General features: G+C 40.6%; 1 protein-coding gene and 1 long non-coding RNA gene across 6 annotated transcripts in view; one reads left to right on the top strand and one right to left on the bottom strand.

Annotated features, from left to right (window-relative positions):
* DNAJC10 (DnaJ heat shock protein family (Hsp40) member C10) overlaps window positions 1-27,158 on the bottom strand; it is a 75,243-nt gene that overhangs the window by 36,563 nt on the left and 11,522 nt on the right. For 2 of the 5 annotated variants that reach the window (XM_049106235.1, XM_025460413.3), the window contains exons 3-8: window positions 14,827-15,176; window positions 13,227-13,392; window positions 11,450-11,500; window positions 1,593-1,675; window positions 1,032-1,163; window positions 365-458 (exon numbers count right to left, since the gene is read on the bottom strand). In XM_049106235.1, the coding sequence (XP_048962192.1) occupies window positions 365-458; window positions 1,032-1,163; window positions 1,593-1,675; window positions 11,450-11,500; window positions 13,227-13,392; window positions 14,827-15,030 (730 nt within the window). In that variant the 5' untranslated portion in view covers window positions 15,031-15,176. Of the gene's footprint in view, window positions 1-364; window positions 459-1,031; window positions 1,164-1,592; window positions 1,676-11,449; window positions 11,501-13,226; window positions 13,393-14,826; window positions 15,177-16,427; window positions 16,545-16,691; window positions 16,766-17,080; window positions 17,237-27,158 lie in introns of those variants that run through there. The other 3 variants (XM_049106234.1, XM_025460412.3, XM_025460414.3) reach the window with 3 other exon arrangements.
* LOC118350246 (uncharacterized) lies at window positions 17,506-26,448 on the top strand. The gene is made up of 3 exons (XR_004803651.2): window positions 17,506-21,067; window positions 24,176-24,413; window positions 24,971-26,448. It is a non-coding gene; the product is annotated as an uncharacterized LOC118350246 (long non-coding RNA).

Raw genomic sequence — 27,158 nt, 5'->3', positions numbered from 1 at the left:
TTTAATATTATGACCAACATGTTAAAACTGTTATTTATTTATTTATTTATTATTATTATTTATTTATTATTATTTATTTATTTTTTAAATGTTTATTTATTTATGATAGTCACAGAGAGAGAAAGAGAGAGAGGCAGAGACACAGGCAGAGGGAGAAGCAGGCTCCATGCACCGGGAGCCCGACGTGAGATTCGATCCCGGGTCTCCAGGATCGCGCCCTGGGCCAAAGGCAGGTGCCAAACCCCTGCGCCACCCAGGGATCCCTAAAACTGTTATTTAAAAAAAAAACAAAAACACAAACCCCAACAAAACGCCAATTTCAAAGTATCCTTGAAAATCAAACAAATGAAGACAATAAAATTACCTGTCCATAATTCTGTCACTGTGCTTCTAACATGCTGCATGGCGAAACTCACTAAACTTTCCTTGGATCTGTCACCATGATATTTCACTGCGGCCTATTTTTTTTATAAAATGAAAAACATCTTCTATTATTTCTTTCAAAAACTCATTAAAATAATACCAAATACTTTTAACTGTACATTATTTTGAATACAATGAGATTAATCTCTTAATAGTATAGTGTATTTCCAAGTAATATCCTAAGCATCTTGGTTGTACAGATTCTATTAGAGACATTTTAATAACACCAGTTTTCCTGTTTCTGTTTTATCACTTAAAACTGGAAAAAAAAAACTAGAAAAAAATGGGATATTAGAACTTTATACTGCAATGAGACAACGTAAAATATTTTGTGACTATAAAGTACAATATTCACACTGGTTCAATTGTGTTAAGACAGAAACTGATGGTAAACATTTAATTTTGAAATAAAGAAAGGTCAAAGTAATGGCATTTAAAAAGCATTCACAGTATGATTCAAAATATTTATTATGCCTAGACCTAGTTAGATGGCACCTAAAATCAGATTTAAAAATCAAAACATTCTACAATATCATGTATTGTGTTTTCTCTAGTATTTTCCTTGTCAGAAAGTTCCAAATGAAAAAAACACCGACTTTACCCCTTACCATTCCAGACCTAAAAATGAAGAGGCTGGGATAACTGTTGACTCCTTTCATTCGGCAAAGCATTCTATCATCACCACAGTTAACGGCACCAATTCGAAGTAATCCATCCACTTCTTTAGCAAAGTCTCTCCACTATGAGGAAAAAAAGAACAAGTATTTCCATGATAAGATAATTTTTCGTTAACACTCTTCAAGCTGTACATTCTTTTTTTTTTTTTTTTTAAAGACTTTTAATTTATTTATTCATGAGAGGCAGAGACAGAGACAGAGGGAGAAATAGGCTCCATGCAGGGAGCCTGATGAGGGTGGGCCTCAATCCCGGGACCCCAGGATCACGCCCCAAGCCCAAAGACAGACGCTCAACCGCTGAGCCACCCTACTGTCCCAAACTGTACATTCTTAAAAGGAGAGTAATTTTATCAAATAAAACCATACATGTGTCAAAGTATTTGATAATTGATAGTTATCATTACTATTAATAGAAAAAAATCCTAACATATTTAAAGAACACTCAACAGATTAGAATAAAACTTTAAAAATCAGGATGTAAAAAATACATACCGTGGGAGCTAAATCATGGCAGTGTGAACATCCCGGGGAGTAAAAGTTCACAAACCACAGTTCTCCAGAATTAACAGCAGCATCTAAAGTACATAAAACCAAAACAGCTTAGAAGTATGTACTAAGATTCATGCTTATTTTAGTTAAAATTTTGTTGAGATTAGAAGAAAATACTCATATACTACTTTTGTCATTTTCTGTATAAGTTTTTTTTTTTTTAATAAAAAAGGGAACATATTATAGTTGACCCTTGAACAACATGGGCTTGGATTTTTCTTGATATAGTACTGTAAATGTTTTTTGTCTTCCTTATGATTTTAATAAGTTTTCTGTATTGTATAAATACAGTCTATAACATATATATGGAATACGTGTTAAACAACTGTTATGTTACTGTAAAGCTTCTAGTCAACAGAAGGGTATTAGTAGTTACGTGTGGGATTTTCAATTGCGTGAGGGGTCAGTATCCCTAAGCCTTGCGTTGTTCAAGGGTCAACTGTGTATCAACTGTCTAACAACATCTTAAAAAAACTCCTCTGGGCACCTACTTGAATAAGACCAACCCTGACCTGTAAGACACTTGTCACTATGAAGCTGTGAGAAGAAGTGGCATAAGGAATTGGCAGCCAAACCTCAGACAAGAGTTTGTATGGATGAGAGAAATGAAGAAGACAAACAGTGAGAGCTAGAAATTTAAGTTCATCTACTATCTGCAGCACAGGATAAATACCTGGGTCAATCAGTTCTGACAGCTACTTCAAATTCTGAAAGAATGAAATAAGAGAACTACACAATATAGTAAAGACTATGGGGATTAAATTTAATCTTTGTCCTTAAATAAGTCATATACCTTGGAAAAATATATTATTAAAATATATTATTAAAATATATTATTAAAAGCATTAGTCAAAGTTTTTAACAATTTAAAACACAAATACATATTTGCTAAAATAACAGATCTGAATACCACATGATATCCAGCCAACAATACATTATGCATTATAATCTATAAAATGACTGATGTAAACTCTAAGAAGAGAATATAGGCAGTAATTTCTTTGACACTGGCTGCAGCAACATTGTTCTAGATATACCACCTAAGGCAAGGGAAACAAAAGCAAAAATAAACTACTGGGATTATATCAGAACAAAAAGTTTTGCATAGCAAAGAAAACCATCAACAAAATAAGCAACCTGCTAAATTGGAGGAGATAGTTACAAATGGTATATCTGATAAAGGGTTAATATCCAAAATATATAAAATATTTATACAACCCAACACCGAAAAAATACATAATCTGATTTAAAATGCAGAGGATCTGAATATTTTTCCAAAGAAGACATACAGATGGCCATTAGACATATGAAAATATGGCTCCACATCACCAATCATCAGAGAAAGGCAAATCATAACCACTATGAGATACCACTTTACATCTGTCAGAACAGCTCGAGTCAAGAAGACAAGAGATAACAAATGTTGGCAAGGGTGTGGAGAAAAAGGGACCCTCGTGCGTGTGGATGAGAATGTAAAGTGTACGGGGCTGTTCTTCAAAAAACTAAAAATAGAAATACCATAGGATCCAACAATTTCCCTGAGTATTTACCTAAAAAAACCCGAAAACACTAATTTGAAAGATAACATGCACCTTTTTGGTTATTGCAGCATTATTTATAATAGCCAAGATATGGAAGCAGCCCAAGTGTCCACTGATAGATTGATAGGTTAAAAAAATCTTCCATATACAATGGAAGATTAGCCATAAAAGGGATGAAACTCTGCCATTTGTGACAATACAAATGGACCTAAAGGGTATTATGCTAAGTGAAGTCAGAGAAAAACAAACACCATATGATTTCACTTACATGTACGATCTAAATAATAGAGCAGATGAATCAACAAACAAAAAGTAGAATCAGACACAGGAGTACAAACTGATGGTCCCCAGTGGGGAGGAAGGTGGGTGGGAAAGGGCAAAATGGGAAGGGACATGGGAGTTATGGGCTGCCAGTTATGGAATAAGTCAGTCCTGGGAATAAGAGACACAGTTATAGAGACTGCATCTGTGGGGCTGTAACAGCACTGCACGGGGACAGATGGCGGCTACACGTGTGAGGAGCGTGGCATACCTACAGAGCTGTTGGACGCTATGATGTATACCTGAAGTTAACACTGTATGTCAACTATACTCAAAAAACAACAACACAAATTTTTTTTTTTAACTCTGTAAGGATGCACTCAACATTTAAGATGAAAAAGTAAAGACAATTTACTTTTGGTTGAAATGTTTCTGTGTAATTCCATATCAAAATCACTTAATAGTAATTTTTAAATAAAAGTTTCATAAATTATATGAGTAACTTATTGTAAGATATCAAAACAAACATACTATTTTAAATATGTATAACCAATTCACATTAAATAGAAACATGCTCAAGACTCCATGTTCACTTTCAATGATAAGACACATAGATCTGTGGGAAAAAGTTAATCTGTACATTACTGATAAAGTGTATAATTTAGGATTTTATCAGCTGATCCCTGGCAATGTTTAGAAAATGTGACTAAGAGATGGTTAAAATGTGACTAAGAGATGGTTGAGATAATTGCCACTAACACTTGCCATTAATATCTACACGACTAAGCTAATAACTCGTTAGCCCAGAAAAATGTAAATATAGGATGAGGTCACAAAGGCATGAGATAACAGAGATCCAAGAGTTAAAAGCATCCATTACTGAGCAAGAGAAAACTAAATGTACAAGTATAGGGTCAATAAGAAAACACTGATGAATAACTCTAATGCTGACAGGTTTATTTCCTTTAAGAAAAAAAGAGCAGCACAAGCACGGGCTTTAAGGGGAACCTGAGTTGAGTGCTACGTCCTGCCTCCGGTACGGTGTCGGTCAGGAAGGGTTATGCTATAGGAAACAAATGATTCCAGTCATGTCATGGGCTGACAATGAAGGTTTATCTCTACCACCTACTACACGTCTATACTGAGTTAGCCGCAACTCGCCTCCGTCTCTTTCACCACTGACCCCAGGCTGGTGGAGCAGGCTCTACCTTGAACACCACTATTTTTCACAACAGAGCAGAATGGTAAACCACACGCTGGCTCTTAAAGCTTCTGCCCAGAAGTGGCTTCTGCTCGCACTTCACGGGCCAACACGAGTCACGTGGTCATGCCTGAGGTCTACAGAGTGGGATGTGCAATTCTCCCTCCTAGAGAGGCACTTCACGAAGAAACAATCAATGTGAATAAATATAGTAAAATATACCACAAACACCTATTAGCTGAACTTAGGCATGTAATTTTTCTCCCCCTGAAATGCAGTTTGTAATTTGTGGAAAAAAACCCCTAATATCATTACTGAGGTTTGTTGTCAAGATTAAATATGGTAAGTGTTAATTGTGTGGAATAGGAACACTCACAAATTATAGCAATGTTTTATTATTCTCTTCTAGTTACCTACAAAACATTCTTATAGTACGACTACATATTATTTGATAGGACTTCAAGAACTCACACAGAGGCAGCACAGGACCTGCTGGCAGACAGCATGGCTGTGAAATCAACAGCGGCTCCATGAAATTGCACATTAAAAAAAAAATTTTGCCACAATTTTTATCCCTCAGGGTGAAGACTTTTAAGAGGAGACTTATTCATTCATTGATTCATTTTATTTTTGAGAAATAATTTACTCCTTGATGTATTATGGAAAAAAATGAGAAAGTTTAGGATATTAGTTAAGGAAGTTTGAGTCATTATTCCGAATGGTAGAATTTCATCTTTCTTGGCTCAAGAAGGTTCTCAAAAGGAGCCTAAATCAATGGGAAGCAATCCAGTATAGCTGAGATCTCCAAAACCTTACCAAGAATCCAGTTATTGCACACACCCTTGCAAAATGGGCCTCAAACGCCCAGAAGTTCATCTTATGTGGGCTATGCTTTGCATCATTTCCACACTGAATGGGCAGTCTTGTTAGATGCCCTCACATCTTGTATAACTAGAGTAAGCACGTGTGGTTCATATAAACAATACCCTGCCATTAATACAACTACTCTCCCAAGAAGAGTTCTCTGACAAACCCTAACTGAACAAAATCCTAGACTTCACTTTGCTAGGAGAGGATGGGGATTAAAAAAAAAAAGAAAGAAAGAAAAAGAAAACAAAGAGAGGGAGAGAGAGGTGCTGTGAGCTCCTCTGTAATTTCCGGAGCTTGTCTGGAAAAGGATGCCTGTGTTGTGTACGTACTCTTCAGAATGACAGTGAAAGTCAGAGACGCCCTCTGCATTTGCAGATACTGTCTAGAATTTGCTTATAATGACTGATATCACACTTCTCTGTGACATAGGAAAAGACAATATGCACCATGTTTAATGGGAAGGATGAGGACAGTTTTAAAGCTTTCAAAGTGGAATTTATTAATCACATTTTCTTTTTCTGTACTATAAACATTCTAGAGTTCACTCCTGATAAAAGTGAACTATGTAATTTGGACTAACTCTCCCACTACAGCTACAAAATTGGACAAAATAGAAAAGATTTCCGTTGAAAGCATCAGACCATCACCAATACAGCGAAGGATCAGGGGGCCCAAAGTACGGGAGGAGGTGGAAATCACAGAGCCGGTGTTTGCCACCTGGAGAAGAGGTCGTTACTAGGCAAGAAACTGAGCCAGCTTTCAATATATTCATGAGTTCAGGGCACCCCAAGAAAGGGCCCTGTAAATACAGAGGAACCGGAAAGTGACCAGTCCTTTCCAAGTCCAAACCCCAGCTTTTGAATCCTTTCAGTTTGGATAAAACTGATCTGACTGATCATTAATAATTACTCGGCTTGCAAGTTTTGTTCAGTTCCTCCAATTCTATCTGTGATTGCAGTTTTCTGTCCTGCCGGGCTGCCCGGCAAGCAGATGAGCGACGACGACGGCCATCCAGGAATCCCACAGGTTCACCCGACTGCGTGCAGCACTTCTGTTTCTGTCAGCTCATGACATGGGGGTCACTTCTGCCTACCAACAATCCAAAACTGAGCAGATTTTTTTTTTTTGGATTCTCTTTGTACAGAAGGTGTGTCTTGTATTCACTTTACTCAGAGCTCATTCGAGTGTTCATGTAGAAGACTATTAAAGTGATACACTGAATATCTACTTTGTAGGTCTGAGCTCACCAACCAGATGTAGAAAATATGAATAAATCCAATTCTAGGTCAGAAGAAACTGATCAAAATCAAATGACTATACTATATCTTTGATAATGAAGATACATGAGAAATACTCTATGTGCTATTTTTTGAAGCTAGTACGCTATTTTTGTTTTCTAAATTAAATAAGATTGTAATAGAAAATAAAATTGACACTTGAGGTAAAATATATTGATTGGAAATACAAAAGAAAGAGTTAATTCTATTTTATTATACCTGTACAAACTCTGCAAGTGTAAGAATCTAATCCAATATTTAAGATTTTCTAAAATGCAATGGAAAATTACAATAGAACTGTATCTTATGTCTAATTTCACATAAATCAGAGTCAAAAATAAATCTGCTTCTAAAATAACCACAAAGTTACCCGAAACTCTGAAATCCAGAAACTCCCAAACTGGGAATTTATCTGCAAGTTTGCAGCAAGTTCCCCTAGCACCCAAACCTGTCTTGAACTGATCTGGGGCTACATGTTATTTTTACTTTCTTTTTTCCTTTTCTTTTTTTAGCATACATACTTATATATTTATCTGCAGAAATATTAATGCTCCCATCTCTCCTGAATCTATTTAAACCTGCCCCCTTAGAGACTTCTGAGGATCCTAATAAGCCCCAAATTTCTTAGGTTCCCTGGACTAAGGCTGAATTGCAAGCCATAGTAGAGAGTCTCCTAAAGTGAGAAAGGACCCATTAGGTCTGCTGAAGATTTTAGTAGTTACTCAAACTTACCAACCTGGTTTCTCAGATATATGTATCAGTTAGTCTACCTGCTTGTTCACGAAGGCCAGGCCAAACCCTGGATGAAACTAGCCCAATGGGAACATCCTGAAAGGGATTCAGAGAAACAGGCCCCCTAACTTTTGGCAAGATGTGAGAACACTCGGCTGGAAACCTCCACTGTGCCTTTCCTAAGCCTGTTGATTGGAAAAAAATTCAGACTCACACACAAAAGCCTGATGAGCCTGTTCATGACTACTGCAATCAATTTCAAAGTACCTTTTTTTTTTTTTCTCCAAATTATCTTTAAAGAAAATTCTGATCTTGCTGTGCGTGTTGAATCCATATAGATAGCATTTAACTTTATGCTTATTAGCAGGCTGAACTGTGGTCTTTCTCTTTTAGTTAAAAGAACCAAGAAAAGATGAGAAACTATGTCCACTCCAGGGTTAATTTGGCAAACCATCACTTGCACCCTAGATGAGTCACTTCAAAGACTGCTAAAATTCTTAATTTTCAACCCCAGCAAATGAAAGCCTCTCAGCAAAACCAAAAACCTCCTAATTTCTGCTATTACTGCAAAAAGCCAGGAGATTGAGAGAAAGGCTATTACCCTCCTAAGCGCTTCAGATGTCTTCGGCCCTCTACCTCTCCAGTGTCCTGCTAATTCCCAGTGATGGGGCTCCAAGGAACCACAAGGGGTCTTTCTCCATCCTCCCACTTAACCAGCTTGGAGAAACTACTCTCCAGATTGGGAATGAGTTTTTCCCTGTCCTCGACACCACAGCTACTGTGCTGGTGCTCAACCTCACTGCTATAAAGTAAAGCCGCCTCAGAGTTCTACAACAGTTCAAATAGTGGGGGCGTCTAATCAGCCCCAACAGGTTCCTATCTCTGACATCCCACTCATTTACCAGGCCAAGATTTTTTTTTTTTTTTTTTTTTTAAGATTTTGTTTATTTACTCATGAGAGACAGAGAGAGAGAAGAGAGAGAGAGGGACAGAGACACAGGCAGAGGGAGAAGCAGGCTCCCTGCAGGGAGCCTGACGTGGGACTCGATCCCAGGTCTCCAGGATCAGGCCCTGGGCTGAAGGTGGTGCTAAACCTCTGAGCGACCCGGGCTGCCCCAGGCCAAGATTTCTTAGAAAAATATTATGCCAGAATTCCTTTCTTCCAAAAGGGAGAAATAGTTTTACAGTTTGACTGTGGTAATTAAAGCAGCCAACCAGGTGAATTAAATGACCCTTTGACATCTTTTATTCATTCTGACGGTACATAGAGGAGTCTGGGGACCAGGATCATCTGTCTTTATTGGATCAGCTACTGTCCTCTTTAAGGGCAAGATCTTCGACTAATATGGGCAGAATCCACAGCGCATCCCCCAATGAGATTCAAATGAGATCCCTCAGAATATCTCCCCAGGTTAATGAGCACCCTATAAATAAAGAAGCCCTTCAAGGCATCAAGCCTGTAACAGAAGGTCACAGGCTCAGGGCCTCATTATTCCCAGTGCTAGTACCTATAACACACTTACTTTACCTGTGAGAAAACCTAAATAACCGAAGATGGAGGTTTGCTCAGGACCTCCACGCAACAAGTACCACTGTAATCACTGGGTACGCAGCTGTCCCTAACCCCCCACATACTAGTCATATCCATTCCCACAAAAGCACGGTAGCTGGTCTATGCAGGACACTTTAGTATTCTAGTCGCTAAGGCCATCTGGAGGAACAGAAATACACCTGGACGGTAATGTCCTAGGGTATCCCGGAGAGGTTCTTCCCGACCTGGAGAGCTGATTTGGATGACACCAAGTTTTCTGCAGGCTCTAATTTGTTATGATAGCAGATTATTTGCTTCTCTGCTGCCTTCTCCAACCTCTTCATAGGAAGACAGCATCTACCCCTCAAAACTTGTGGACTTAAGGGACATAAAGTCTTCAAAGAAAAACTGCATTTTACTCAAATCTATTCAAGATCTCAGAAGAAGGTCTATATTTGAATTCAGGTAGGAGTTACTACATCCTGCACTTCCCCCAAATCTAAAACTAATCTCTAATTACGAGGTTTTCCTGGACTCACTGGACACTGTTGAAAGTTGATTCCAACCTTCTCTCTTCAGGCTCAGTATGCCTTACCAAAAAAAAAAAAAAAAAAAGACAAACCTGACCCTGCTACTTGGAAAGACTAGACAGATGCAGCTTTGGGACTTTAAAAAGCCTGTTGCTTTTCAACATCCAACTTCCCTTTTTCCTCTTTGCATGTGAGAGAGAGGGAAGGTTTTGTCTGCATTTCCCAAGCCTCTGCAATAGGAGGAAACCTCTTCTTTTGGTTATGGCCTTTTGGAAATAGCCTCATAGTGATCCTGTGATAAAATTAATTTTTTACCTGTTTTTTCCTAAAGGGTTAGAAGGTTCAGAATTCACAAGTCTGCCTTTTATCTGATGTATTATCTGACTCTGGAACTCTTATCCAAATTCATGGTCTCTGAATTTGCAACCTTACAGCTGTATTATTAGACACCACTTGTTTCCAAACAGTTCATTTGTGATAACAAGACTGTTTCAATCTTTGAGGTTTTGCTATTTTTTGCAACAAACTCATTAGCTATTGCTTCATGTTTATACTTGCACTATATCATCCCAAATGCACTTGGTTAATTCAGTGTGCTCTTGCAGTATCTAAAGTTTTGCTTTCATGGCCACTTTAAGCAGGAACTTCCAGGGGGCATCCATAACTCTGGGTTTGTTTCTGTAGGGGGGACTTTTCTCCCCTAAGTTGGAATAAGTGCCAATAAATATTTTCAGTTAGCTACTTTCTGATCTAGGGTCTCGGCTCTGCCGTCATAAAACTTGGAATTACAGGGATGCCTGGGTGGCTCAGCGGTTTAGCGCCTGCCTTTGGCTCAGGGCGTGATCCCGGAATCCGGGATCAAGTCCCACATCTGGCTCCCTGCATGGAGCCTGCTTCTCCCTCTGCCTGTGTCTCTCATGAATGTATAGATAAAATCTTTAAAAAAAACAAAAACAAAAAACCTTGGAATCACGTTACTATTCCTGTTTTGCATAATATATTTTAAATTTTATATTTTGTTGCCTGTCAAACTTTTATAAAAAGGGAGATGATCTCCCTTGCTTACAATCTTGATAAATACACGTGAGAAGTGCCTGAGAGCTCTCCTTTCTAACCTTTCTTCTTATGCCAAAGGCCATAAGTAGTTTTTAACGGCAATGTGCTTTTCTCCAGGTAGGATGGGAAGACCAGAAAAGGTCCTTCCTGGCACTGAGGAACAAAATCATTCAATATGGAAAGCCTGAGTTTTGATCAGAGATACTTTCAGAAAAAGATCTTGATCTAAAGGGGGAAATGTTAAAATTAATAAAGGAAAATCTCACTTAGGTAGACTAGGGAAGCTAAAAGGGGGGGAGCTATAGACTTCCTCAAAGTCTAGAGGAAGAACTGTCAACTGAAGGCACTAACAAAAGAACCATCAATAGGACAAAATGATCAATTACAGGCCCCAACAGGAAAAGATGTACATTGACTCTTCTACAAGGAACTCACTATCCCTGAAAATCAGCTAATGAGAAACTGTTGTCACCTTGAATTCTTGCTTTTCTCTAAAGGACTTTCACTTAAAACAACTCTTCCCAACTTCCTTCTTCTCCATGAAATAAGGTTCCTTTTATTTCTTTAACTTGCCTATGGTCTGACTGTGGCTTGCATGTCCTGAATTACAATGTTCTGCTATTCCTGAATGAACCCATTTTTGCTAGCAAAATAATTATTTTATTTTAAAAGTTAACAAAACCACAGTACCATGCTAAAATACAAAATATTTCTAAATTCCAAATACATTGGTCCCCAAGAGTTTTAGGTAAGAGAGTGGTCTTGGAGTAGTTTTAGAAAATCATATGCCCACGAACTTACCAAATTCTCTTCTATCCAATGTTATGATTTCAGGATCATCATCATAAATACCTAATTTAAAAGTTAAAATGATAAATTAATGTTCATCATAAAAATAAATTACCACATAAAATAGGTTATTTACTCTCGTTTTATCATCAAAAATCAGATTACTATATTACATCTCAAAGTGGAAGTATGTGTAACAAACAAAAACCAAGAGTAAATAATACCACTCGTGATGTACCTAAAGAGTGATAAAAAATTCGTTTCCAGATCTGGACATTGCTGTGTATAGGAGTTCCTAATATTCCCATTTCATCTCCACAGAAAACTATTATTATTAACTGTTTATTTTGCAGTAATTATAGACTCACAGAAAGTTGTAAAAATAGCAGACTTCTACGTACCCTTCCTCTCAGCTTCCCCTAATGGTGACTTAATGTAGTTTTAATAAAATATTAAAGCTATGAAATGGACACAGTATGTTACTGTTAGCTAGACTACACACCTCACTTCCTTCTCAGATTATGTGGTTTTTAAAATAAATGTTATCACTAAAATACTTTGTTTTTTAACAGTCTTGGAATATTTATAGAGACCAACTTACTTAGTAAATATAAATTTTGTCACAATTAAAACCAACATAAGAAAGTCTCATTAGTATATATATCAAAATACTACTGGTGATGGATATAGACCAGATGTCAGCAAACTTTTTCTGTAGAGGCCAGTTAAATAGGCCTTGTGGGACATTCAGTTTCTCTCACAACTATTCAACTCTGTCCCTGAAGTGAAAGAAGCCATAAACGATATGTAAGTAAATGGGCATAATTTTATCCTCCTAATTATCATATTCTCATAATTCCATGATTAATAAAACTTTTACAAAAATAGGTGGCAGGCCAGATTTAGCCTCTGAAATGTAGATTGCTGACACCTGATACATACTATCGAGCTGCAGTGAATATCCTTGAAAATTCTATTTTGAAAAGAAACCTCAGTCTTGAGAAACAAATACTCCAAATATGAACTGAAAGTATTTATGTGGTCTATTACAGAAGCATACCTCAGTTCTTAGCCTGCAGTTAAGGCTAATAATGAAGAGAAATATGGGTAAGTGAATGCTCCCTTTTGCCTTGACACCTGTGTTTATTTTACTCTCTCCTTTAACTTGCTTCCTCCCTCTGCTCTTCCCTCATTTCTTATTTCTGTCAAAACATCAAACCATTATTAAGGATTCCACATGAGAAGGACTGCATTTCTGCTGAATTGACCACTATTAAAGGAAACTTTAGCTTTCCTTGGAAAACATGATGCTTTAAAAATATCGAAAGGCATCAATATTTAAACATCCAATTCAATTATTATTATTTTTTAAAAAGATATGACGGGGGGAGAGAGAGAGAGTACATAAGGAGTGAGAGTGGCAGGCCAGGGGAGAAGGAGAAGCAGGCTCCCTGCTCAGCGAGGAGGGAGCCCCGAGTGGGGACCTTGACCTGAGCTGAAGGCAGACACTTAACTGACTGAGCCACCAAAGCAACCCCCAATGCAATTATTCTGTAATAGCAGTCCATATTTTAAAAGTACCTAACACTGATTATGACCAAAACACCTTCACATCTGTGCAACAGATATTTACATACTGACTTTCCTTTTGAATTTTGTTCCAATGTTATATTAAAAAAAGAGTCAAGGTGACACATATTAACTACAGATGCTTAGTGGTAAAACAAAATTAATTTTCTCAACTTACTCAAATAAAATGCAGTATTTCATATAGAGTATATCATCTTACCAAAATCATAACGATAATAATTCCAGCTTTCATACTGGCCTCCTTCTTGATTATCTGCAAGTCCCTTTTCTCCATATTTGTCATACTTTTTCCGCAGATCTTCATCTTTGAGTACTTCATATGCTCTGTTTATTTTTAAAAAATCACTATGTGCGTTTGGGTTATTCTATTAAAAATATTAGATATAACAGTTTTAGTTACGTGATCAAGTCTTCAAAACCTATATGAAGATTTAGTTTAAGATTCCTGGGATAAAGGATACCAAAATAAGGAGGAGGAGTACAATATGAAATGGGATATCATGAGTTAAAATAAGAAAGTATTTCTAAAGAACTACAATCTTCCAAAAACCCCCAACCAACAAAAGAATAAGGAAAGTAACAGAGATGAGAATTGATGCCTCAAAAGGCTGACAGATATGGTCTTCCAATAGAAGTCTTATTGTGGCCCCAAGGAACAGAGCCTTAGAAGAGAAGTCACTCCTAAGAAATACAACTGAGAAAAACTGACTAATAAAACCTTAGGAACATTTAATTTTGTAAATATTATGTTACCCTTAAAACAATTACAAAGAAATTTGTAGGTTCTTTTTCTATTTGAGGCAAAATCAATATATTAATTTAAAAAAAACAAACTGCAAAAATAAAAAACAAAAGGTATGTGCCCCAATCCATCTGATAATTAAATGCGACTAACATCAGAGTAAAATTCAAACTGGATTAGAAAGGTTCCTCATTTGTTACGGTTTCACAGGACTGACTTTTGAAGAATGCTTTCATCTGAATAATAATTAGTCGTAAAAGGTCAACCATCTTTCATATGGAAACTTAAAAAATCATACTCTGAAATTTTAAAGAAAAATAATGAGAAATAAAAATTCTAAATCAAGAGATCTCGGAAAGATAACCAACTAACAAGAGTTAGTTGAGTGTTACGCAATCAGAATAAAATAACTCTTAAAAATTCTATAAGGAAAACAAAATTATAAACCATACCCTTCTCCTTGATAAGCCAAAAAAGTCAGTAAGTTATTAAGTCATTAAAAAGTTAAATTATAAAGAAAACTCTAAGTATTAAAACATTTAGTTTTGAAAAATTACGTTATTGAATATGTAATCTATATTTATGCCTGGAATTAACTGGATTTGGCTGCTCCAAAGTTTTAATTTATAATAATTTGACTGGTCTGGGATTTGTATATGGGAGAAAACAAAGTTGAAACATGTTATTATTTGCTATTACCACCATTTTCAGCAAGAACCTTCCAAGTTCTAAGAAAATAATTTTTGTTACAGCTCTGAAATAGCTGATCTTAACTTACTTTATTAAAAAAAAATACTTGAACTACTTCACAGACATTATTTGTCAGCTTTGAAATTAACCCCTGTAACGCAACTGTTGTAAATCAGTTTTCAAATTTGGTATCTGCATTCTTCGCACACTGTTCTCAACTAGAATGTGTTGCTGCTTCTTAGCACAGAACTTGGATTGTGATGTTTTTTTCTTAACCATTTTGAGTACTTATTTGAAATTTAAGTATGTATCAAAAGCTTACTAAAATACATGAACTAGATACATTTAAAAAGAAAATTTTACCTACCGGGTTTTTATCAGGATGTAGCTTCAATGCCAATTTCTTGAAAGCTTGTCTTATTTCTCTACTGCTTGCAGTTTTGGATACTCCAAGCAAACTGTAAAAATCCTGATCTGTGCCCACTAAAATGGCCATATACACTATTAGAAAACAGAGAATGACCCTTTTCAAGTCTCTGACATAGTCATTTTTATTTAACCAGACTCCCATTCTTTTTCTTACACAAGTTCTGATTTAAGTGAACATTAAGATACGACGCTGGTTCCAGTTGATATGATATGCAAGATCGAGGACTTCTGTTCACTTTACTCCAAGAGTGAATCGAGCATCATGAAATGGCCTCCCAAAATGTCAATCTAAAGAGAAGAAACCAGGTCGTTAAAATGACATTTCAAAAAAATTGCAGTAACAGTACTAAATAAACATGATCAGTAACATAATCTCCATTCAATGGCAAATCAGGGTGACTGCCTCGGCGCTGTTCCTTGGGGGCTCCCTTTCCTGCTTCCAGATCCAATTTGTGAAGCCACTCAAGACAGGAGGTGAAAGGGCAGCCTGGGTGGCCCAGCGGGTTTAGCCCAGCGGTTTAGTGTCGCCTTCGGCCCAGGGCGTGACCCTGGGGTCCTGGGATTGAGTCCCACGGTGGGCTCCCTGAGTGGAGCCTGCTTCTCCCTCTGCCCGTGTCTCTGCCTCTCTCTCTGTGTCTCTCATGAATAAATAAACAAAATCTTAAGGAAAAAAAAAGATAGGAGGTAAAAGGTGGTATGTAGTTGTAGCTAGAAGACTTCAAAAACAAGCAAATTCAATGATTTGCTATAATCAGCACCAGCACACCAAAAAAGCTTGGGGAAAAGGCTGTTTCCTTCCTTCTCCTATCTAGCTTAAGCACTGTTCTTTTGTATTATCACTTCCTTTTCAGCTACTTTTTTTTTTTTTTTTAAATCACTTAAAGCTACATTGTTTTAATTTTACTCAGATTTCACTGGTAGGAAATACTCTTTGGAAATATTCTTCGGAGGGGCTGGCAGGAAGCATCAGGGCCTTTCAGTCTTTTTCATGTAGCTCTTCCAACAACGGCTCGAGTTTTTATCCTCATAGTAGACAACACGCTTGGTAGGGACGTTTTTTTCCGAGTTTTCTCAACTCAGAAGTAGTAGTAGATACTACATCCAAGGAGAGGCTATAATGACAAGTTAACAGTGTAATTTTACTGCAAAGTTGACATTTGAGATAGATATAGGGGGGAAAAACCCTAGAAAAAGAGATGAAATCAGTGACCTTGACATGCTCAGCTGTACAGGGTCTATCACCTCCACTTCATCTGATCACAAAAGACCTCAGACTGCTTTGGAAAAGTGTCACCTCCTTAGGCATTCTCGGCTTCTCTTTCCTTGTTTATATATTAGATTTTATGTATTTATTCACGAGAGACACAGAGAGAGGCAGAGGGAGAAGCAGGCTCCATGCAGGGAGCCCACGTGGGACTCGATCCGGGACCCCGAGGTCACGCCCGGAGTCAAAGGCAGACGCTCAACCGCTGAGCCACCCGGGGATCCCTCTTTCCTTCGTTTAATTCCAAGTGTCTCTGTCCCGATTTTTCTCCTTACCTGAGAATGGTCCTCGGCTCACACCTGACTCCCCCTTTTCACGCAACCAAGACGCACCTTTGCGAAGTACAGTGATGGAGGGTGACAAGTGTGCAGGCTAGACCGCAGGGGCTGGGGGGGGGGGGGGAGAAGGTGCCTTACGCGGGGACAGGTGACTGGGGGCAGGTACGTTGGGGGACAGGTGCCCAGGTGCCCGGGGGACAGCTACCTAGGAGGGAGCCCGAGGACAGGTGCCCAGGGTCAGGTGCGCCGGGGGACAGGTACCTAGGAGAGCCGGGGTGGGGCGGGGGGCCAGGTGCGCTGCCTGCCGGCGGTCGTCCCCCGCGGGGGTGTGGCCGGCGGCTCGCGGGCAGGTGGCCGCGCAGGCTCGCAGCGGCCCGGCTCCGGCCGGGATGCGGGAGACGGAGGACGGGAGGCCTCGCGCCGCGGGGACGGGACGGGATGGGGACGAGGACGGGGACGGGCGGCCGCGGGACCCTGGGCGCCGGGGGCAGGCGCGGGGAGCCGGGGTCGGCAGCGGACAGGACACGGCGCCCGGCGGGGCGGGAAGGGGCGGACCCCCCGGCGCGGACCCCCCCCCCCGCCGTCCCCCCCGGACCCCCCTCCCGCCCCCCCGGCCCCCCCCGCCCGCCGCCGGCCCCGCTCCTGCCCACCTCGCCGCGGCCGGGTGGCCTCGTGCGGCTACTCCCCCATCCTCGGGCCCCGCCGGCGGCCCCGCCGACCGAGGCAAGCTGCGCGCGGACCAAGCCGGCCCCACGGCCCCCCACGGCCCCCCACGGCCCCCCACGGCCGCCGGCCGCCGCCTCGGGACGCGGGAGGAGCGGCCGCCGCGGCAGCGAGGAGCGGGGCGGGGCCCGGCGCGGGGCACTGTGGGAAGGGCGCGGCGGCCCGGGCGGCGCGGGGTTAGGTTGACGTGGCCGTCCGCGCGGAATCCGGCTGCGGCTCCGGCTCCGGCTCCGGCTCCGGCTCCGGCTCCACGCCGCGGCGGAGAAAGCCGAGAAGCGCGCGCCCCCGCGCCCGAGCGGCCGGCGCCGGCGGCGAGCAACACGCAGGACGACGGGGCCCGCCCCTTCCGGCTGCGGTTGCCATGGCGACGGGGAACCCCGGCGGGCGCGTCGCGGCGGGCGGGCCTCGAGAGGCTCGGTTCTTAAAGGGGACGCACCGCCGGGAGCCTTTTCCGGGCTGGTGGGTGGGAAATTTCCGGGGAGAAGGGCAGCTCGCTGAAGTGACGTGGGCTACGGCGGCCTGGGTCTGCGGGGCCGAGGAGGAGACCGGGGAGGCACGAAACCAGCTGGGCGTGGGGACGGAGCCTTCCCCTGGACTGCCTGGATTCCCGGACCCCGAGCCAGCCTCTCCGTCTCGCCTTCACCTGTAAGCGACAGGGGGCAAAAAGCCTGCAGCGACGCACAACAGCTCAAGTAGCTCCATCTGCAACCATCAAAACCAAAAATGCATGATGAGGGAGCCTGCTGGAGACCTTGACCGCAACATGAAATAAATCCTAGTTTCGTGGGTAGGACAGCCAATGTAAGCTCGTAAAGAACCGATTGATCAACCCATCGCTGAACTGATACATCAGAGGAAGAGGAGGAAGGAGATGGACAACGGCAGAAACATTACAAGAGCCTAATTTTTTTTTTTTTTTTTTTTTGGAAAAACAAGCATTTGTGTTTATTAACCAAAGGGAGAGGAGTCAGAGCGGTACAGACTCCTACTAGTCCCTCCTGTGGTCTACCCTCCTGGGTCGGCCAGGCCGCCACGGGCCTGCCCCCACCCACTGGGAACCAGGGCCCACTGGGAAAGGAAGAGGGAGTCCGCAAAGGTTAGGGGCCAAGGAAGAAGGAAACAGAACCGCTAGGTCTGCCTAGTAAGGACAGGTACCTATCTCACAGGTAGTAAGATCCTTTGGTCCTTCACTGTCAGTGGACAAGGTGGAGTGCCCGGATCCAAACCCTCAAGAAGAACCAGGCAGGGCTCCTGTCAAAGCCCCTGCATGTGAGGAGGGTAGAAGGTGGCCCAAGGTCCAGAGGCAACTCTCTCCAAGGTGGGTCCTTGCCAGATGGATGCTGGCCCAGCCTCTGAGTTCTGCCTCCATGCCGGGCTCACACAAGGTAGCAGCCTCTGGTCTGCCCCAAGCCAGGGAAATGATACTGAAGAGGTCAAGGGGCCAGTGGGCTCCCTAAGATCTGTCCTGTGGCAAATGCCAAGTCCAGTGGAGGCCTAGCCCTCAGCGGCTGGGGTATCCCGTGCTGGCCGCACCCCGTAACCATGTACCAGGACCTGGTGTAAGCACACGTGTGTTATGGTCCTCCGAGCAATCTGGTATTACAGTGACTGTTACTTCACCCATTTCACCTTTGAGGAAACTGGGGTGAATATGTGATAGACCTGGGATTCACCTGTAAGCAGCCCGGCTGCAAAGACTGTGATTTTTTTTTTAAGATTTATTTATTTATTTATTCATGAGACACACACACACACAGAGGCAGAGACACAGGCAGAGGGAGAAGCAGGCTCCATGCAGGGAACCTGATGTGGGACTGGATCCCAGGACCCCGGGGTCACGACCTGGGCTGAAGGCGGCGCTAACCGCTGAGCCACCCGGGCTGCCCCAAAGACTGTGATGTTAATTATTAGCCACACTGTGTGTGTGACCCAACAAAACCTTTAGAGTAAGTTGGAAAGCAAAGCAAAACACTGGAGAATCAAGCAGAGACCAGATCACAGCGGGTTTTATGCTATGATGAAAACATAGACTTCATCTTTTTGGTGAGGAAAAAGCTATTTAAAGCTTTTAAATAAGAGACTGAGATTGTATTTGTGATTGTTCTGGTAGCTACTGGAAAGTGAATACAAAGGGAACCAGGTGAGAAAGGAAGAACGGTTAGAAGAGGGCTAGAGAAAGTCAATTTGGCAGGAGATGGTGATTGATTGGATACGGGAAATAAAAAAGAGGAAGGATCTAAGGTTACTTCTCGTTTTGGTAGCTGAGTACATCCACTGAATGAGAATCTGGGAAAAAATAAAGGGTTCTGGTTCCGGGTATATCTATTTCAAAGTTCCTAGATTACGTCCGAATAAATACATCCAGCCTAAGACTCATGGGAAGTGTCTAGACTGAAGGAAAAACATTGGAAATTATCAATTAATCTGTGGTAGTCAAACCATGAATATAAATAGAAAGTATGCTGTAGAAAGTATGCAGAATAAAAACTGTGAGTGAAGGATAAAATCTTGGGGAATTCTCATATCAAGATTGTTGCACAGCATAGGAAACCTCAACAAAATGAAAGATCGCCTATGGAATGGAAGAAAATCTTTGCAGATAATATATCTAATAAAGGGTTAATATTCAAACTATATAAAGAACTTATACAACTCAATAGCAAAAAAATAAAAACCCCAAATAATTTGATTAAAAAATGAGCAGAGGATCTGAATAGATATTTTTTGAGAAGACCTACAGATGGCCAACAAGCATATGAAAAGGTGCTCAGCATCATTAATCATCAAGGAAATGCAAATCAAAACCACAATGAGATGTCACTTCATACCAGCAAGAATGACTATTATAAAAAGACAAAAAAATTACAGGAATTAGCAAGGCTGTGGAGAAAAGCGGACCCTCATACTATAGGTGAGAATGTAAATTGGTGTAGTCACCTTGGAAAACAGTATGGAGGTTCCTCAAAAAATTAAAAATAGAATTACCATAGGATTCAGCAATTCTACTTCTGAGTATTCATCCTAAGGGAGGGAAAAACATTAGAAAAGATATATGCACCCTCATATTCATTGCAGCATTATTCACGATAGCCAAGATATGAAAACAACCTAAATTTTGATTAACAGATGAACAGATGAAGAGAATGTGGTATATATGTAAAATGGAATATTAGCCATAAAAGAACGAAATCTTGTCATTTGTGGCAACATGGATGGATTTTGAGGACGTTATGCTAAGTAAAAAAGAACACACAGAAAAAGATAAATCCCATGTGATCCTACTTATATGTGGAATCTAAAACACATATGACACCAAACTTACAGATACAGAGAACAGATTGTTGGTTGCCAGAGGCTGAGAGTAGGGGGTGGGTGAGATGGATGCAGCAAGCCAGCAGGTACAAATTTTCATTTATAAAATATATGAGTCTTAGGGATGTAATAAACAGCAAGGTGACTATCGTTAATAACACTAAAATGCATACTTGAGAGGTACGAAGAGAGTAGATGCTAAAAGTTCTCTTCATAAAAAAATTCTCTTTCTTTATGGGATAGATGTTAATTAGACTGTGGTGATCATTTCACAATATGTATAAATATCAGGTCATTATAGCATTATATTGTCTATCTGAAACAAAATAATGTCAATTATACCTTAATAAAAAATTTACAAATAAAAAAAAAGTAAGCTCTATGAAGATAGGATTTTGAATTATTGTTTGTTTGTTTGAATTATTGTTGTATCCCCAGGTGCTCCTGGCACATGGTGGGTACTAAATAAATATTTCTTAAATGTAACAGATTAATTTGAGAACAGGGTTGAAAAAGAAGAGCATCATAAAGGAATCAAAAAGGAGAAGATCAGAGATGTACAAAGAGACCTAAACGTCCAGGAAGTTGTAAGAGTGATTCAGGTAAGACAGTGACTACACTTGTTAATTCTTCACAAGTATCACGGTCTTGAAAGTGAAGAGAAAACTGAAGAATTGGTCCTGACTGAAGGAGCTAAGGAGTCACGACAGCTAAGGGAAACGGTAGTTGCAGGCTGGATCCTGTTAAGACATTATCGGAACAACTGGCAAAGCCTGAAGGGAAATGAGGATTAGATGGTACTAATGTGTCAATGTTACTTTTCAGATTTTGATGATTGTGTTGTGGATTATAGAAGGACATTCTTCCTTCTGTAAAAGCACACCACAGTTTTGGGGGAATAATGGGAAAACATGTCTGCGATTTACTCAAAAGGCTGCAGGGTCTTTTTGTTCCTCAAACAGTCCTTATGCTTTAGAAATATAAAGCCTATGTATTTGCTAACACCTCTGCCTCAAACCTCCCCCAATCCCTTGCCCACATTCAATGAATTTTTTTTCATTTTATTTTATATATTTTGGCAATACCTTTTCAAAACCTTTGCACCCAGGACTAGATCAGTTCCCCATTATTCATTCACACAGCACTAAGTATTTTCCCTTCATAATTATGTTTGTTTTTATAATTGATTGATGTGCCCCCCCCCCCCCCCATTATCCTGCTTCTCCAGGACAGAGCTATGTCTTTGCTCACCACAGCATCCCAGGGATCTAGCCCAGGGGACAATAAACAATTTATTGAATAAATGGACTGTTTAACTCATCCGCCTCTGTCCCTGCTTCTGACCCACTCTCCTTTATCTGCAGCCATTCTTTCCCATCCTCCTCCTCTCCTCACCTTGGTTTAGCTCTGACACTGTGCCTGTTCCACCTGATGGCTTTTGGTCTGAATTATTCAGAATGGGAAAGGGCCATGATTATGTTTAATAATCACTTAGCTATAGTTTGAAGAATGTATTGTAGGAGGGCGATAGTAAGTATAGGAACACTGGCGAGAAGACATTGCAGTGGCCTGGGTGATAGATGATGATGGCTTGGACTATGACGGAGTTAAGCACAGATGTAGAGGAATGAATAGATTCAAGAAAAAAGTAAGGGGTAATATGTAGAGAGAATTTGGTAATGAGTTGGTCATGGTGGGGAAGAAAAAGATATTTGGAGACCCATTCCTACTTCAGAGAATTGACATCAGGGATGTCCATCTGCTTCAGGGAAACCAAAGCCTTACTAGCCTCAGTAGAATAAAGCAAAACTTGATACAATAGTTCTATCATATATGCATGAGATATGTTATAACAGGGGGACTGTTTTGTTTCTTATTCCATCTGGGGCATTGGTACTCATCCAAGACCAGTTCATGTTTCTTCCGGAAAACAAATTTCTGTGAGCCATTCAAGCATATTTGAGCATTTCATCCTCTATTATTGCATTTATCACACCATATAGTAATTATGTTTCATTGGTTGTCCTACTATAATGAATTCTTTGAGATCAGGAATCAGGTTTTATTTACTTTTTTCCCTCAATGTCTAGCTAGAACAGTGCTTGGCACCTCTTCAATGCGTGCATTATGATGGAATGAAGAATCAATATTTATCATGTGCAAAGAGGAAAGAATAGCCCTTTGTTCCTAAAGTCATTATTATCTGGCCTTGAGGAAGGAACATGAAGAACACATATTCACATGTAGAAACATAATATAATAAATGTCAAAAGAGTGGTATAAACAATATGTTCCATAAGGAATCAATTTTGGGCTCAAGTGCTCAGAACAGAATGAGAGTACAGTGTGGGTGTTTCTGAATTTCAAAAAAATGCCTAATAAATTTGAAATTTCAGGACAGGTAAAATCTTTGAGGCCATGGAGTTCTTTCTTTAAATTCATAGAGGAGGAAACTAAGGCCCAGAAAAGTTGATGTGTCACCTGCTGAAAGACACTGAAGTGTAAATGGATGAAATGAGAATATAAGCTGGGTCTTTTGTTTAAGTACTTGGTGTAAAATGATAATGATAATCATAATAACTAAAACTTACATGTCTCGGGCACTATATCAAGCTCTTGTATCAACACATGTAATTGTCATAACCACTCTATGTGGAAAGCACAGTTATTGTATCAATACAATATATCATGATATATTGATCATGAGACATGATCATTGTCTCATCAATACAATTATAGATGGAGAAACTGAGGCTAAATACTTAACCAATGTTACAGTTAGAAAGTGGTAGAAATTTGGATTATGGGCAGTCTGGATCTGTAGTCCAGAAGGAACACCACAATTAATTAATTGAAATATTTTTGACAGCATTTACTTAAGTTAAACAAAGTGTTATTTTCATATAACTTTTCATAACAACATAATCACCTGTCATAAGTGCTTGATTTGGGGGGTAAATTGTAATAGCTCATTAGGTCAGATCAAATGTATACAAATGAAGTAGTTGATGTCTTAAAATTACCCACAGCATCTACTAATGGAATTGATATTTAATATATGTGTTGTATTAGTTGTATTTAGTTGAATTTGTGGTGTCTTAAATCTCCGTAATAATTACAATCTCAAATTTTCATCTCCAATAAATAGGTCAACCTTTAGCTATAGCCGACCTTTAATGCTTATTTCCCTACATCCCAATTATTTTGACACTACAGTTTTTAGTGTTAAAAAAGGTCACGTGGTAGGGTGGTGCAGTGGGTTAAGCATACAACTCTTGGCTTCGGCTCAGGTGGTGATCTCACAGTGGTGAGATCAGTTCCGGTTGGGCCGGGCTCCGTGCTCAGTGGGGACAGTCTGCTTTTTGAGTTTCTCTCTCCTTCTCCCTCTGCCTCACGCCACCCCCTGGTGTGTTCTCTCTCTCTCTCCCTAAAATAAATAAATCTTTAAAAGAAAAAAACGTTATGTGGTAATTAAACCCTTAAAACTAATAAGTTAAAATAAAGCAGACATAGGCATGTACACACACGTATACACGTGTACATATAAAAGTAGATGTATATATATATATATTTTGTAAACATTGGTTTTTCTTGGCACTATTTCCTCCATAAATACTTGCTAAATATAACTGAATGCAAATAAAAAAAGCAAATATGGACTGACAGGCCTAGTGAAATATTTTCTTTCTATTTTACTCGATAAACAATAGGGGACAAGGAGATCAGAATATAAACTGATAAAAGGTGCCTGCCAGCCTAGCTACATCCCAAATCTTTGAAGATGATAGAGAAGTTTATTAAAAAAAAAAAAAATCAACATCGTTGTTGCAGAACAAGTGCCTTCCTTAATGGACCAGAAACTTTGAGGAATCCCTGAAATGTAGAAGACAGAAGGTGTTGAGTCGACAGAAGAATTCACTGAACAAAGCACAAAAAATGCTATAAAATGTGAGAATGGATTGGATGTAAGGAAAGAAGAAAATGACATGACAGTGGGGGAACTTGTAATGTCTGTTGGTCGAGGCATTGCCTTTAGAGTAGCTATGCAGGCTGGCCCCTACATTGGATGTCCCCAAGACTATCCCCGGGTTTGATGATTTACTAGAATAAGAATATATGGTACTCATGGCTAAGATTTATTATAGCAAAAGGGAACAAAGCAGAATCAGCAAAGAGAGAAGGCACATGGGCAGAGGCTGGAGGAAATCAGGTGGAGGCTCCCAAAGGTCCTCTCGCAGTGGAGTCACCTAGGACACAGGACGCCAGCCATGAGCTGTGGTAACAAGTGCAAAGGGTTGTAGGGTCTCTACAGAGGAAGCTCAGTAGAGACTAAATAACCAAAGTGTCTACTGGGAGCTGGACCCGTAGGCATCCTTCACTTAGCATGCACCCACATTCCAGCCCCCCAGAAGGAAAAGAGATGTTCAGCATGAACTATATTGTTTCTGGGGTTCCGATACAGTGAGCCATGCTTGTTACTTAAGATTTTTTTTTTTTTTAAACAGGAAGTTGTTTATTAAGCAAGTTCCCAGACACCAGGCAAGGACCAATCTTCCAAGCAGGACTTTCAAAAAATAGCAGTCTCAGGTTTGCTATGCTAACTGTCTCCTGTGTAGCCTCCTCTGATCACCCGCTCCAACCAATCAAGTAGTACATCATGGACACAGCTTCCGCCAGACAGGTACAATGAGGTTACAAGCATCTGTGAGGTGTCAAGGAAAGGCCCTGGTTTGCCAAGAGGAAGAAGAAGATGCCACATTCAGAAAATTAATGATTGGCACAAGTCTCCCAGCAACCTGTGTTCCCTTCCTTTGTGAACACAAAGGAGACTGTAAAGGGCATAGGATTAGCAAAAGGAGCTAAGGTGTGTACACAGAGTGGGGTGTGTGCATCCCAGGAGGTGTACATTTGATTGTCTGGGGGTGGGGGCAGGGAGAAAATGCTTTACCCCTTTATTTTTAATAAAAAATGATTTTCAAAATCTAACTTGTACTAACATGTATCACTTGTACGTTACTAGAATATACAAAATACAACTTGTATTACTTGTATTACTTGGAGTCAGGGATCCAGAACCCTGATCATGACAGAGGGACTAATGTTTTCCCAATTAAAATCCTCACAGCTCCAAGACCAGGATACTTTTTCTGAACCTGATGTCTGGCCTTCTAAATGCCTGGGTCCTTGCCCAGAATGTGATAGGCAATGGAAGGCCCCCATTACTACCACTTCTTTCTTAGACATTTTATCACAAGCCTGGTGCGTTCATTGTCTCGTCACTTGACTTTGTTCCTTCAACAGTTGACACACAAAAAAATTAGGGCATCTGGGCCAGCATTCCAAGGTCTGCAGATAAAGGCCTACTCTAGAAATGAGGAAGGCCCAAATAGGGCAGCATGACTAGCTTTGAGGATCGAGAAGGATAATTACTAACATTACAAGAACTAGTCCCTTGAAGTTCCACGTTTCTGAAACAATAAACTTGCTGAGAATGTCAAGACTGGGGAGATGGATTGTCAATATTCCATGGCTGTTATTAAGGCCTCCAAGGGAGTTGCGTAAGACGTGAAGCAGAAGGATAAGGGTGAACCGGAACTGCAGGTGAAACTACTAGTTGAAAATTTTTGTGGGTGGAATGTGCAAAGAATTTCAGATAAAGTAAGACCAAGCAAACGGATCATTTGCCTAATCCGCTGCATTCTATAACTAGAGCAACGCAGGCTGTCATGCAGCCAGGGTGTACACTCTGCAGTATGAGACAGAGCATGCTACCAGGGCACTACATAGAGCAAGAAGAAGGGGAAATAGAAAGCCGGCGGTCCTTATTATCATCATCTCTGCTCCACAGTTCCATGAATGTGACAACCTTAAATCAGACCAAGCAAACAGATCCTGGGGTCCTGGAACCGAGTCCCATGTCGGGCTCCCTGCATGGAGTCTGCTTCTCCCTCTACCTGGGTCTCTGCCTCTTTCTCTGTGTCTCTCATGAATAAATAAATAAAATCTTAAAAAAAAATAAAGCATTGAGAGGATGATACTGTTTCCTTTGGTGCTATCTAGGAACTCTCCAGTCGGACATGGATTACCCTTTTGGCCCAGGAAATAATAAGGCAGGCCTTTTAGCATAGGATCCTATGCGCATATCACCTGCAGAGTGTGTGGCAATAAAGTGCTGGGAAGGTGCCTAAAAAGGACAAATTTCACCAGTCTGCTGCTCAGCATGCCATTGTAGCCTGGCTGGACCTTCTGCTAATGCTTTATCTGCCCTGGGTACATCTCCTCAAAGGTTTATCTGTTTTCAATAATCTTCTAGCAATCCAGAAAATTGGGGACATGAAAGTATCTGGAGTGGAACAAATACAGAGCAGGACCCAAGCCCACAATCCCTCCTCTTCTTTCCTACCCTGACTAGATCAATGAGTTAGGAATCCCAGACTGCATTCTGTGCCAGTGGGTGGAGGGACACCAACCTAGATGCAGTGCCATCTCCTGACCCAATGCAGCGGCCACCCATCCGTGTAATATATTACACTTCTAGATGCAGACCTTGCACTTATGCAGACACTCTATTGCGTGGACACTGCACTTACGCTTATGACACACGCACTGCACTCATTCTTATCTCTATGAAAGGTAGGAGAATGTGGTGGCAATAGGGGAAGTCCTAGATCCCAGAGAAATTGATTTATGGTT

The sequence above is a fragment of the Canis lupus genome, chromosome 36, assembly GCF_003254725.2.
Source record: "Canis lupus dingo isolate Sandy chromosome 36, ASM325472v2, whole genome shotgun sequence".
NCBI classification, from domain to species: domain Eukaryota; kingdom Metazoa; phylum Chordata; class Mammalia; order Carnivora; family Canidae; genus Canis; species Canis lupus.
Note: the sequence above shows the minus strand (reverse complement) of the source record. Positions and strands in the feature narration are given on the sequence as shown.